The sequence below is a fragment of the Eptesicus fuscus genome, chromosome 3 (assembly GCF_027574615.1).
Source record: "Eptesicus fuscus isolate TK198812 chromosome 3, DD_ASM_mEF_20220401, whole genome shotgun sequence".
In the NCBI taxonomy this organism is placed as follows: Eukaryota; Metazoa; Chordata; class Mammalia; order Chiroptera; family Vespertilionidae; genus Eptesicus; species Eptesicus fuscus.
The window spans coordinates 29,738,442-29,751,912 of NC_072475.1; the positions used below are offsets into that span (position 1 = coordinate 29,738,442).

Below are 13,471 nucleotides of genomic sequence, written 5' to 3' on the forward strand. Positions count from 1 at the left end.
CCAGTTGAAAATCACTGCTCTGGGATAACAGGGTACATCCCATTTTGTAGCAATAATTTTTAAATATTTTATAAGGCAATACTAGATATTTTGGCAAAAAAAACACATTAAAATCATAACTCATCTGGTCAAATATTTGAAGAGCAAATGGTGGTGGTAATAGTAGTTAGCATTTTGAATATGACCATCTTTCGAAAAAAAAATGCACATTTCAATTTTTCAATACTGTTTGCTTAGACGTGAGGCTTCATTTATTAATGCCACTTGCCTGGCCCTGAGAAGCTTCAGTGTGAAAACCTATATTAGTTTTCTAGAGCTGTTGTAATAAAGTGCAACTAACTGAGTTCCTTAACTAACAGGGATCTATTGCCTCACAGTTTTGGAGGCTAGAAGTCCAGGATGAGGGTGTTAGCAGGCCATGCTCCCTCTGAAGGCACCAGGATCAGTTCCAGACCTCTATCCTAGCTTCCTTCGCTTGTGACAGCATAACTCCAGTCTTCACATGGCATCCTCCCTGTATGAGTATCTCTGTGTCCAAATGTCCTCTAAGTATAAGCACACCAGCCTTATCAGATTAGAGGCCCATCCTTCAGTATGACCTCATTTTAATTGATTACATCACTGATGATGTAGTTTACAAATAAGGTCACTTTCTGAAGTACTGGGGCTAAGGACTTCAACGTATGAATTTTTGGAGAACATATTTCAATGTACAACACAGAGTAGACACTGGATTGACTAAAGAAGTTACTTCTTCCACCCATCCTTTTTTTTTTCTAGTCACATTTCCAGTTACATGCTCTTGTTATACCCACCTGTCACATTTTAAGTACTCCATTGTGCCTGAGCTGTCCACCGAACCACTGTTCTGGTTGCTGAACCAGAAAGAGTAAGGGCATGGGAGTCAATGCGGGGAAGAGTTCTGGGATGAACAAGGAGAGGCCTGCACCAAGGAAGACAATCTCACTGAGAGACCTTGGGGATGGTGGGGCTGGGGAAGAACTCAATACTTAGAAGCCACAGGAAAGATGAACAAGGATTAGTATAATTTATCACCCAAATGAGATAATACGAACAGTGAAAAAGGAGCCCTGTTAATAATTCTGTTCTGCTTTAGAGGTAACCCTGTCCATCCCTGGCAGGGACAAGAATCACCCTACATCATGGCATTATAACCACCTCTCTCAATTATCTCTGCTAATAATAGCAGATATTAGAAGATGTTAATTTCCATTCACCAGAAAATCAATTAGCTTATTTTCTTCTTTAAAAGCCTATATAGGCATACGATACAATTACTTGAGCCTGGAGGGCACTTGAAGGATCTTTTACTTGTTAAGTCCCTTGGACATCTGTAAGGGAAAGAAAAAATGGTCAGAGGTGTATTTTGGAAAGGGGATTGAATTGCTGTAAGTAACTCCTCAAAGAGAGATCTAAGGGTAGGCTTTCCTGGATGCAAAGGTAGGACTTTCAAGTGATAAGTCCTGTGCTATCATTCCATTTGTAAAACCTGATTGCATGGGGAAAATAGTGAAGGAAAGGCAAGCACCATTTGTCAAAGATGTAGCCAAGATAATGCTACTGTCAGGATGAAAGTTTTGTGTTATCTACAGAATGTGAAAGTGTTTCTGATTACCATATAATGAAAGGGAAGGGGAACAATGGTGAGCTTCACATCAGTGCTTGTCCATCATCTCCATGCTGTGGCAGGATGACTATGGGGCCTGGCAGGCCTTCACAGTCCTTGGAGAATTTTAACTACGGGCCCCAATGGAGCACATTGAGAAGCAGTTTCTACCAGAAGCCCCAAAGCCTTTCAAGTAGTGCAGGCTTCACTGTTCACATCCACTTGCCAAAAAGCAAATGAATTGCCCGATTTGAAAGACATTTGTTCCCCTGGTTTTTGTTTTTCTGGCACTTAGGATGATCTCCCTGTTTCCCCCATAATCAGCCCCTGCAGAACTACATGCCTGTGCACTAACAATGCGGAAAAAACACCAAGGTGTGGTTTCCAAGTGACAGTTTGCCTCAATTTGCTTGCAGACTGTCCCAAGGGGGCCTATGGGGCTGGCTGCTCTTCAGAATGTCAGTGTGTGGAGGAGAACACCCTGGAATGCAGCGCCAAAAATGGCAGTTGCACCTGCAAATCTGGTTACCAAGGCAACAGATGCCAGAAAGGTACAATCTGATGCTAAATTTTCTTTCTTCTCTAATAACAATGCTCAGCCTTTGTTCAGCACCATCTGATCATTCATTATTTAATCCGCCAGTGTTCTCAGGAGAGGGGTAAGCTTTATTAATCCCCTATTTGCAGGTGAGGAAACTGAGACACAGGGCAATAAAGTTATTTAACCTTGTCTCCTCAGCCTCTGCTTTAGCTGTCCCCGTAGGAGCTTGGGCAAGGAAGGGAAGAAAGATCACCTTGCAGAGAACCTTGTCGTAAGAAGATTAAAGCTGGTCAGTCAGTCCTTTGAGGTGAACAAATCAACCAAGGGCACTGCTAGCTTTCGGAGTTAAAAAAATAATTTTCTTTATACCTAAAGACAGATCATCCAAACAAATACACCTCAAAAATTCTAACCACGGAAACATTTTGGAAAATTTAAATCTAGTTATCAGTGTGGCCCTTTTGCATATTTCTAAGTATTACATAGTTGTTGTTTTTTAAATATATTTTATTGATTTTTTTTACAGAGAGGAAGGGAGAGGGATAGTTAGAAACATCGATGAGAGAGAAACATCGACCAGCTGCCTCCTGCGCACTCCCCGCTGGGTATGTGCCCACAACCAAGGTACATGCCCTTGACCGGAATCAAACCTGGGGCCCTTCAGTCCTCAGGCCGACGCTCTATCCATCGAGCCAAACCGACCAGGGCATTACATAGTTTGTTTTTATATAAATCTAGAAATATAAAAGTTTATGTACACCCTAATTCCAATTCTAAGTAACATATGTTGATATAAGTGTGTCGGTGCATAGAAAATTTGGAAAAGGGTATTCCATATTTGAGAAATGGCTGTCTCCACTGTGGTCTCATGGACATCTTTTCCCTGGGTATCTGCAGGGTTCTTCCACTTTATGACCAAGTCTTAGGCCACCTTTTCACTGAACCTCATTAGTACTACCCTCCTTAAAATTGCAACTTGTATGTCTCTTTGAACTCTTATTATTTTTCCCAAGTGCTCTTCATCTTTAACCATAACATATCCTATAATTATTATTATGTCTAATATTTATTGCCTGTCTTGCCTGCTAGAAGCTAATCCCTACAGGAGAAGGGTAGCTGTTCCTTTTGTTCAACCAAGTGTCCCCAACCTCCTAGGACAATCCTGACATCCAGGACTTGCTCAATAAGTGTGCTCTGAACTGAATACATAAAATGAATCTTTAATTTTGTTTTTTATAGATTTTTTCTCATGGTATCATGTATTGTGCATTAAGCACTTGGTACTGCTTTATTCAGGAGAAATTATCACAGCGAGACGGAACGTATAACAAATGAAATGATCATAACTAACAGCAAGGTGAACTTTTTGCCTTTGACGTGATCCAAAGAACAATCTTTTTTTCTTCCCCCTTTAATGTGTTTTTATTGATTTCAGAGAAGACGGGAGAGAGAGATAGAAATATCAATAATGAGAGCAAATCATCCATCAGCTGCCTCCTGCATGCCCCCTACTGGGGATTGGGCCCGCAACCCAGGCATGTGCCCTAGACTGGGAATGGAACAGTGACCTCCTGGCTCATAAGTTGATGCTCAACTACTAAGCCACGCTGGCTGGGTAAAGAGCAATGTTTTGTTTTGTTTTTTAAATCAGGAGGACATTTGGTGGTTTTATACCCAGTCAATCAATGGGTCTGAGATGCCTGTCACTATTTGAGCCAATTCAGCAAGAGACAAGGTTGATTCAATAATGCTGGCAGTATGGGAGAGTAGCAGGTCATCCACAAAAATCTGCTTTGTCCCCCACCATAAACCAGCTGCTTATATTGGGTGGAAGGATGAAGATTATATGGGGAAGTAGGCAAAAGGGCATGGCAAATGGGTAGTTTACAGGTAATGTGGGCTGGATATTTGCAGAGGCCTGCAGATATGCAAAGGGCTGGCTGCTCTGGTTTCTACAACAAGGGTTAATCTTTCCATAATAATAGACAACTCCTGGAGGGGGAGGATAGGCTGCATTTCCAAGTGAGCCCCCAGGTCCTGCATACAACTCCCAGCCAGGTTATAATGTGCCTTCTTTAATCAGAACAACACAATCACGGTTAACAGAGCGTGATTAATATTTCTTACAATTATAGCTGATCCCCAATATTCTATTTCTGCTCCTATCAGGTTTGAAAGGAGGACATCACACCTTATGGTCCATTCAGAGACAGTCCTGGGTGTGGAGTTGTCTTTGGCCTTTGTGTATCTATCACAAGTGCTCCTTGCATGATCATCTTCTGAGAGTTGCAGGGCCTGTTGGAGGTGACTGAACGGGAGAAAGTGCTCTAGGTCTCCCAGGTCATCCTATGGCTATGGAACTGGAGTGTGTAAGCAGCCATGTCCATCTAGATTTCATGGAGCGAGGGCTATTTAGGGAGCTGGACTGTGACTTTTTAAACAATGGGGAAAAGTACTTGGGCCAGAAGCCTGGTATTACACAAATGTGTTTTCCATGGTGTAAGAGTGGGTCCCATGCCAATCTCTCAACCTCCTTCTGCTTCAACTGATTTTTTAAGGGTAGAGTCAGCCCCATATTCACTTTCCTACCAGAGAAGTCATGGCCTGGAAGGCAGTGCATGAGGAGACAATCCCATATACACACACCTGGGTAAATTTAATGTATTCTGATAACATTCTCTTAAAGCAGCTGCTGAATATACTATATTGGAACATGCTTCTGAGATTCCCACTGTGAAGGAAAATGAGTTGAAAGTATATGTAAATCAGCAAAATAGAGAGGTCACCATAATCTCTCAAAAACATATTATTTTTCAATCAGATAACTTTGTCCAATTCTGATATTTGTGTCTAACCACAAAATGAAATTATGAATCAGACCAGAGTGGGTGAATGGGATCGCCATGATTGGCAGCTGAAATCAAGGCAAAAAGAGCTCTCCAAGTCATGGGCATGATGAAAATCAGGCCTGTTTTTCTTTCTCTTTTTCAAGTGCTCCTAGAGCCAGACATGTCTTTAAAAATCTTGACTCCATCCCTGTGTCTCGATTGCAGATGAATAGTTAATTAAAGGCTGCAAATTGTTTCAATGGCACTAATGAACAGTGCTCTCCACAATCAGCATCAGGACTTACTCAGCCCATCAGTCATGACTTTTAAGAGCAGAAGAGCCAGTATCTACAGGAATCTGTGAAAGAGCAAAAATGAGAGAGAGGGGAAATAAAATCTAGCCAACGTTTTTGTTTTGATTAGTTTGTAGCCCCGGGGCATTTTGCACCCCAGCTGCAGGCAGACCTCTGAATGTGGAGGGCTCTGGCCCAGCCGGCCCTGGAGTCCATCTAAGGAGGCTTGTTCGACCCTTATATCGTTATAATAAGGACAGACTTATGTTACAGTCGTTCCACATTGAATGAACTTTAAATTTGAACTCTGGTGTCTCTCGGTTAATTGGCTTGACAGGTGCTGAGTAGCTAGTATTGCAGCCTAAGTTTGCTGAGAGCCAGAAGATCTGGGTTCGATTCTGACTTTGCTCCTTCTGAGCTGGTTTGGCCCAGAGTAAGTCACTTAACCTCTCCCAGCCTCAGTTTCCTATTTAAAATGAAGCTAAAGTTGCTTATGTCATACAGTAATTTTTATGCAAATGTGAGCTACTGTATGTAAAGTGCACGGCACAGAGTAAGTGATCAAGAGATGGTATACACATCCCAGGAAATTTAATAATTCTGTAATTCAGTGAAACGCTGCCCAGGAAAGAAGATACTTCACAGGCCAGCTTGGGCTGGTGTAACTTCCCACAATTGTGATGTTTGGAAAAGTTTCACCATTATCTCCGTGTTAAAGGAAGGCTTTCTACCAGGTTTCTAATTCCAGTGGTTTTGGTGGTAGAATGCATGCTGAAGCCTCTATCCGAGCCCTCAGAGGTCCCAGCAGCATCAGCAGTCTATTCCAGCTCAAAGGCATTCAACAAAGCAGCACTTTCTCCTCTTTGTACACTGTTTGCTCCTATAAAATACACAAATTAGAAGCCTCGGGGGTGATTCTTCTGGCTTACAATAGAAGCAAACACTGGGAGAAAGGATTCCGGTGACCATTTGGGGACAGCCTCCTAGGCATCCCTCCTCCTAAGCTTCCTAAGCATCGCTCCTCCTAAGCTTCCTAGGCATCGCTCCTCCTAAGCTTCCTTTACAAATTACATCTCATTTTCAGGTTTTGTTCTGTGGAACTGCCTCCAAAGACATCTATCAAAATCGCTTCCATTGTTACTGTCTGAAAAGCCACATTTTCAGCAAAAAAACACAACCTCTGTATCTGTGTTTCCAACGTGACAAGCTACAGCATCATGTTGGTTTCTTCAGGGAATATTTTCGGAAGTGCTATAAACCCTTGGAGGTTACTCAAATGTTTCTTTGTTTGCAGCCCAGGGGTACACACATGCACTCACATACATACACACGCACACACACACACGCAACACTTTTCCAACTCGCTTACCTGGGACCGTCTTGATTTATTACAAGTCTTAGCTCCTTTCTTTCTGCCTTTTTACTTTACAAGCCTGCCGTGATGGCCCCTGGGGACCAGAGTGCCAGGTCTCCTGTGGACCCTGTGAGAATGGAGGTCAATGCAACAAAAAAACTGGAACCTGTCACTGTCCTCCCGGTTACACAGGAAAAGACTGCACCACACGTAAGTCATTAATCTAGAAAAGATAACCAACAAATCAATAAAGTTGTTAGCTTTATAAATGTTTTTTTTTTCTAACAGATCTATGCGGTGTTATGATAGGGTACACCTTTCAATTATCTATTATTGTATAACCATTCAAATATTTTGTGGCTTAAAATGATGATTTATTATTTCTTTTGATCCTGTGGGTTGATGAGATGCTTCTCCTGCCGGTCTTACTTGGAGTCACTGGTGGCTGCTTCCAGTTAGTTAGTTGTCTGGGAAATGGGATTGAGGGGCCTTCTCAGACAGGGGACCTAGCCTTTCCCATATATAACATTTCCATAAGGTTAGCTTGGGCTTCCTCATAGCATGGCAATCTCAAAACAAGAGTTCAAGAAGAAGTGCTCCCAAAGTGTGAAAGTGGGCGCCATAATGTGTGGGGAACGGGCTGTAAACTGACACGGTCCTTGCACCTGTAGGGGCTAGCAAGGCTGGCACCCTACCCGCACAGATTTCCCAGGCCTGTTTGGATGGCAACTAATCAGTATAACGAGAGCAGCCCCTGCCTACAGAGCTTTCCCAGGGCTTGTTTATATGACTGCTATCAGTAGGATAAAAGCTACTTTCATGGCTTACCAAGAAATATGTATCCAACTAGTGAGATTTATTGTAACAAGAAACCTGTCCTTCAACTTATCCCTCCAGTAGTGATTTTAGAGAAACAAAGCATGTTTTCCTTGTGAGTGATTCCCTGCTTAGTGTCTTATGTATAAAAAGCACTGTATTACTAATAAAAGTTGCCAGAGCTTCTCGAGAGCTGTGGACCTCCCGAATCCCGCTGTCCTGTCTTTCTTTCTCTTCTCAAATCCCACCTCCCTACCTCAGCCCGGTTCAATCGTCAGGCTGGACCTGACAATAATGTGTCAGAAGCTTAGCTTCAGAAGCTACACATCATCACTTCTGCCACATTCTATTGGTTAAAACAAATCATAAGGCCAGATTCTACCTCTGATCAGAGGAGTAGTAAAATCACATTGCAGAAGATCTGCTAGCTGGGAGATAGGGTTGCAGCCATCTTTGCAACCAATTTATCACAGTATTTAAAGTTATACTGAGATGAGAGTCACTCTAAAGAATCGGTTAGCCCTAGCTGGTTTGGCTCAGTGGATAGAGTGTTGGCCTTCGGACTGAAGGGTCCCAGGTTCAATTCCAGTCAAGGGCACCTGCCCGGGTTGCAGGCTCAATTTCTCAGTAAGGGGCATGCAGAAGGCAGCCAATAAATGATTCTCTCTCATCAATATTTCTCTCTCTCTCTTCCTTTCTCTCTGAAATCAATCTATCTATCTATCTATCTATCTATCTATCCTATATAATAAAAGACTAATTGCAAATCGACCTAATGGTGGAACGACTGGTCACTATGACACCCACTGACCACCAGGGGGCAGGTGTTCAATACAGGACCTGCCCCCTGGTGGTCAGTGCACTCCCACAGGGGGAGCACCGCTCAGCCAAAAGCCAGGCTCATGGCTGGTGAGCGCAGTGGTGGTGGTGGGAGCCTCTCCTGCCTCTGTGGCAACCATAAGGATGTCCAACTGACAGCTTAGGCCCACTCTAGAGAGCGGGCCTAAGCCGTCAGTCAGACATCCCCCAGGGCTCCTGGACTGCGAGAGGGTGCAGGCTGGGATGAGAGATCCCCTGCCCACTGAGTGCATGAATTTTGTGCACCAGGCCTCTAGTATCTATATATATATATATAAATATATATATATAAAAAGCCAGCGACTGGAACACTAGAATGACTGGAATGACCAGTCGCTATGACGCCCACTGCGGCCATATCTGTGGGTGGGGCTGGCCGGCCAACCTCCTGCAGCCCCTCCCCCAAGCCAGCCCCACCCCTGATTGGACCTCCCCACCCTGATCAGGGGCAGGGCCAGCTAGCCAACCACCCATGGCCCCTCCCCCAGGCCACTGGCCCCCAATCGGCCCCCCCATCCCATTTGGGGGCGGAGCCGGCCAGACCCCACCCATGCATGAATTCGTGCACTGGGCCTCTATTATATATATATAAAAGAATCTGTCTGTATTTATAATTATTGTCAGAGTAGAAACAAATTATAGACCGATAAAAAGTCATTAGTTAAAATGAATCTGTTTCAAAGAGCCAGTAGAACTACTACTTTGCTGCCTCCTTTTCTGCTTGTGATTCTTATATTACCTCTGTTAACCCTGCCTGTCCTACCTTCTCTACTCCATCCACAGTAGGACAGAGTAACCTGAGAGCTTCAGGAATGCTGTGAACTGGATGCTAATATTGGTATTTTCTTTTGTAATTTTTTTTTCAGTCACAATTGACATACAATATTACATTAGCTTCAGATGTACAAATTTAACTTACAAAGTGATCACCCCTATAAGTCTGGTACCCATCTGACACCATATGTAGTTATTACAATATTATTTTTACATTGCTGTTTTAAATATGTCTAATAAAGGTTAGGATAAGTCTGTTGTTTGTGATGATCTTTGATTTTATGAGGTGAAAATAGTGATTTAAATTAACTTTCAGTGCTTAGGACTTTCTATAAACCAGCAAGCAAGTAAAACCAAAAGTCTAAATGTAAATATAAAATGTAATACCAGGATGGTATTAGGCACTTAGTTCATCATCTGACCATTTTGGGAATGCATTGGTATCCCTAAGGACAATGTCCAGGCCCAAAGACTTTTCTGGATATAACTAGGTGGTTTTTACTTTAGGACTGTTATCTTGGCTCTGTTGACAAGCATTTCCAACAGTATAAAGTGTGCTGCTGCAGCAGTTGGCTAGCCCTAACCTACTTGTTTGCTTTAAAAAAAAAAAAAAAAAGAAGCCTAAAGGTAAGAATTTACATATTCAAAAGGTAGTTACCTGCTATTTCCACAGTGAAGTGACATTTTCTGTCTAACTCAACTTTAATGGAATAATTATTAAGCAGATAGTGACAAAGTTTATACTGTTCCAATTGTCAAGGTGATATAAATAGACTATTTAAAAACTAGTGAAGAGATAAACTGTTCATTCTTTAAAATACTAATGTAATAATTATGTTATAATTCTCTTCCATTCTAGGATTTTAAACCCCAGCAGAATATACCATGATAGTGCTGAGAGATTTTTTATGACAAGTAGTAGTGTCTTAATTTTGTTGGCAACCTAATATGAGATAATGTATTGAATTGAATAGTCAAAAATATTCCCCACCTCCTAGTCCAGTTCCATTTTTGTGTTATGTGCTATTATCTGATTTTACACACATAAACACAAAAGATAAATTATATAATCATTATACTAATATATTTAGTAAATAGAAAGGAACCAAAGGATAGAACTTATTAAAAATGCTTCGTACATACTCCCCAAAGAATGCATGGCATTTAAAAAGGGGTTTGTGTTTTAAGAAAAGCATACATTTCTCTAAATATCCTGTTACGGTGCTTACAGAATTTTAAAACCCAGTTATTCAACATAATGATCTGCAAAACTGCTTATAAACTATACAAGGTAATAAGTTTTAGAGGCAGGAAGGATCAAAAAGCTATTTCTAAAGATATTAGCTTTATATAAATTCTGATTTTTAAAATTTATAAATACAATTACTTGGGGAAAATAATTCTTTTTTTAAAAAAGGGTTTTATTTCACTTTGTCAGAAAACACTCTGTATTATGATAGGTTGTATTTATTTCCACTCCCTAATCAGTATTGAGGAAGGAGGCAGCTGTGGCTTCATAGTCATTCTCACACCCTTGAGAAGAAAGTACCATCTCAGACAATGGCAGTTTCACTCTATATAGCAGGCATTTTACCAAGTAATTTGAAAATGGTCCCAGCTTTTTCTTCATCCCAGAATTATTTATAATAATGAAATACAAAATAATGGCAACCTAAATATCCACCAGAAGGAGAATGATTAAACAAATTCTATAACACATTAGTAGACTATTCTGAGGCCATTGAGATTCATGTTTTGGAAGATTTTGTAATGTCAGGAGAATTGACATTAAGTGATGTATATAAAGAATGATCCAAATTTGTAAAACATGTACTCATGCGTATATATGGAAAATTGTAGCAGAAAGGACAATAATTGTTAACACTGGCCATTTCTAGATGGTTGGACTGTGGGTGAATATTTTTCTCCTTTGTACACTTTTGTCTTCCCCATATTCACTACTTTACATTTTCCCCTGTAACAATCTGGGGATGGGGAAATTAATCATCTTCGGACCAATCATTGACTAACTAGCCAAGTAAGATAATCGTCTGTTCTTAAAAGATTGTCTGGTAGGCTTCACTGTTCCCAACTAGGGAAGAGGTTTTCCTTCAGTCTAATTGAACTTGTTGCTCTTCACATTTAAGTTGGTTTTCTTCTGTTTACATGATGCGAATATTGAGCATTGCTTGGCAGCTCCACTAAAACTTAAAAAAAACAAAACAAAAAAAGAACATAGTACAGGTATACCTTAGTGATATCGCAGGTTCAGTTCCAGACCACCACAATAAAGCAAATTTCTTAATAAAGCAAGACACAATGTCTTTGGTTTCCCAGTGTATATAGAAGTTATGTTTAAACTATACTAGCCTATTAAGTGTGCAATAGCATTATGTTTAAAAAATGTGCATACTTTATTGCTAACAAATGATAAGCATCATCAGAGCCTGTTGGAAAATAGTGCCCATTGACTTGCTTGATGTAGGATTGCCACAAACCTTCAGTTCGTAAAATAAGACACTATCTGCAAAGCACCATAAAGCGAAGAGCAATAAAATAATGCTTTCTGTGAACACCTCATTTCCCTCTCTTCACAAGTTCCATTTTCTATTCTTCAGTCATTTTGTTATTACTCCTCTGAATTCTGCCATATTTTCATGAGCATTTACAAAATACGCCCCTCCACTACTGAGGAAAGGAAGTGAAAGAGATGGGGGAGAAGACACTAGAAGGGAGATACTAATTGCAAATACAGTTCAGGCTGTCAACATCATGTGATCAAACATCATGAAATGATGAATAACAATGAAATGATGATGATCAACCGTCGTCAAATATCAAAACCACACTGAACACAGGTGTAAACCTTCTGTGGAGGTAAGCTAGTAAATGTTAAACAACTGGGTCTCTGAAATAGAAAAACTCTCATTGGTAGCATTTACCAATTTCCACCATGTGATACTCCCACCACGATGATTTCAAGTAACCCGTGTGATGTCAACTGGTTCACAAAAATTCCTGACGTTTTAACAATTGGCTTTCCGGAGTTGGTACTAACAGCTCACAAATACTGCACTGGCTGGCAAATATTGCATTCGGATTTCTTAATTTCACTTTCTCTTTTGATACTAAGAAATAATTACTTTTTAGGTGTCCATTTTACTTAGCTGTTTCTAAACAGATAATGAATTTGACCTTATGGGTTGAGTTTAAATTAACCAAGAAATAAATAGTTCCAACCAACTAAAATTTCACTATTAATTTAGTCTATTGTTTTTTTAAAACAAAAATTAATTGTTTAGCTCAACTGCTTCAAGATTTTTTTTTAAAAAAAGTATCAGATTGCTTTATTGTAGACAGCCTTCTCACTTTTTTTCTCTAGAGTTCATATAGTTGGAGTATTGACTCAAATCTAGAGGAACCATGTGTTCCCTTAATAAACTGTGCTTCAGCTACCTGTAGCACACCTACCACAAACCAGGGCTGGCATTTTCTTTATGGCACACTATTGTAATAAACAAGGCAATTATCTAAGGCAGAAATAAATGAGTACATATAAAACAAAGTAAAATAAAACAAATAAAAAACTATTAGAAGAACAATGACTAGTAAAAGTCTTAAGCATTGCCCAACATGAAGAGGTGAGATGCAAGCATATGCTTCTAACCTCTCTGAAGCAACCCTAGATGTGATTTTTAAAGTTGCTGTAATATAAAATGTATTTAAATAATACATCTCCCATCCTTTCCAGCAGTGAGATGCTTGCCCCTTACCAATCTGGTTCTCAGCAGGCAGTCCAGCCTGATGAAGCATCAGCAAATGTCAGTTCCCACAGAGCAGTGCCACCGAGAGGCAACACTGAAGTGGTGACAGGCCTCTCAAAGAGCTATTGTGCAGATCCAGTTTTTAAATAGGGATATGGTTGAGGTCATTGCCAATAAGTTCATCTCCCCAGCGCCTGTGGAAACAGAAGGGAGTCGTGCGGCAGTGAAATAGAGGCTTTAAGTTGAGGAGTTGTGTGGACCTGGTCTTCAGGATATTTGTCTTCCTGTTTTCAAGCAGTTCAAATTCAAATTAGCTGTCTTTATTTTGTGTGGGTTTTTTTGTTGTGTTTTTTTTTTGCACATAGCCATTGAAGGGAGCCCAAGAGGTGCTCTTTCCTATATTCTTTCATCTTCTATAATGTCTTAGCTAAGTATTTAAAAATGAAGTTAATCCTGTTATCACCTTATAACTCTCAATGACCTACTAATGCTCTCCATGATGAAGTCAGAATTCCATAAAGTTTGGGTACTAAGGGCCATCATCTCTCTGTTCTGAACATCATTTTGGCTACGTTCACACATATCCCACATACTTTAGTCATTCCTCCAAGCACCC

General features: G+C 40.6%; 1 protein-coding gene across 1 annotated transcript in view; it reads left to right on the top strand.

The window, feature by feature from the left end:
- Positions 1–9,958, top strand: part of LOC103286797 (EGF-like and EMI domain-containing protein 1) — a 146,802-nt gene extending 136,844 nt beyond the window's left edge. Inside the window, exons 12-14 of the mRNA XM_054712956.1 lie at positions 2,044–2,178; positions 6,722–6,853; positions 9,951–9,958. Of these exons, the coding sequence (XP_054568931.1) occupies positions 2,044–2,178; positions 6,722–6,853; positions 9,951–9,958 (275 nt within the window). The remainder of the gene's footprint in view (positions 1–2,043; positions 2,179–6,721; positions 6,854–9,950) is intronic.
- The last annotated feature ends 3,513 nt before the right edge of the window (positions 9,959–13,471 follow it).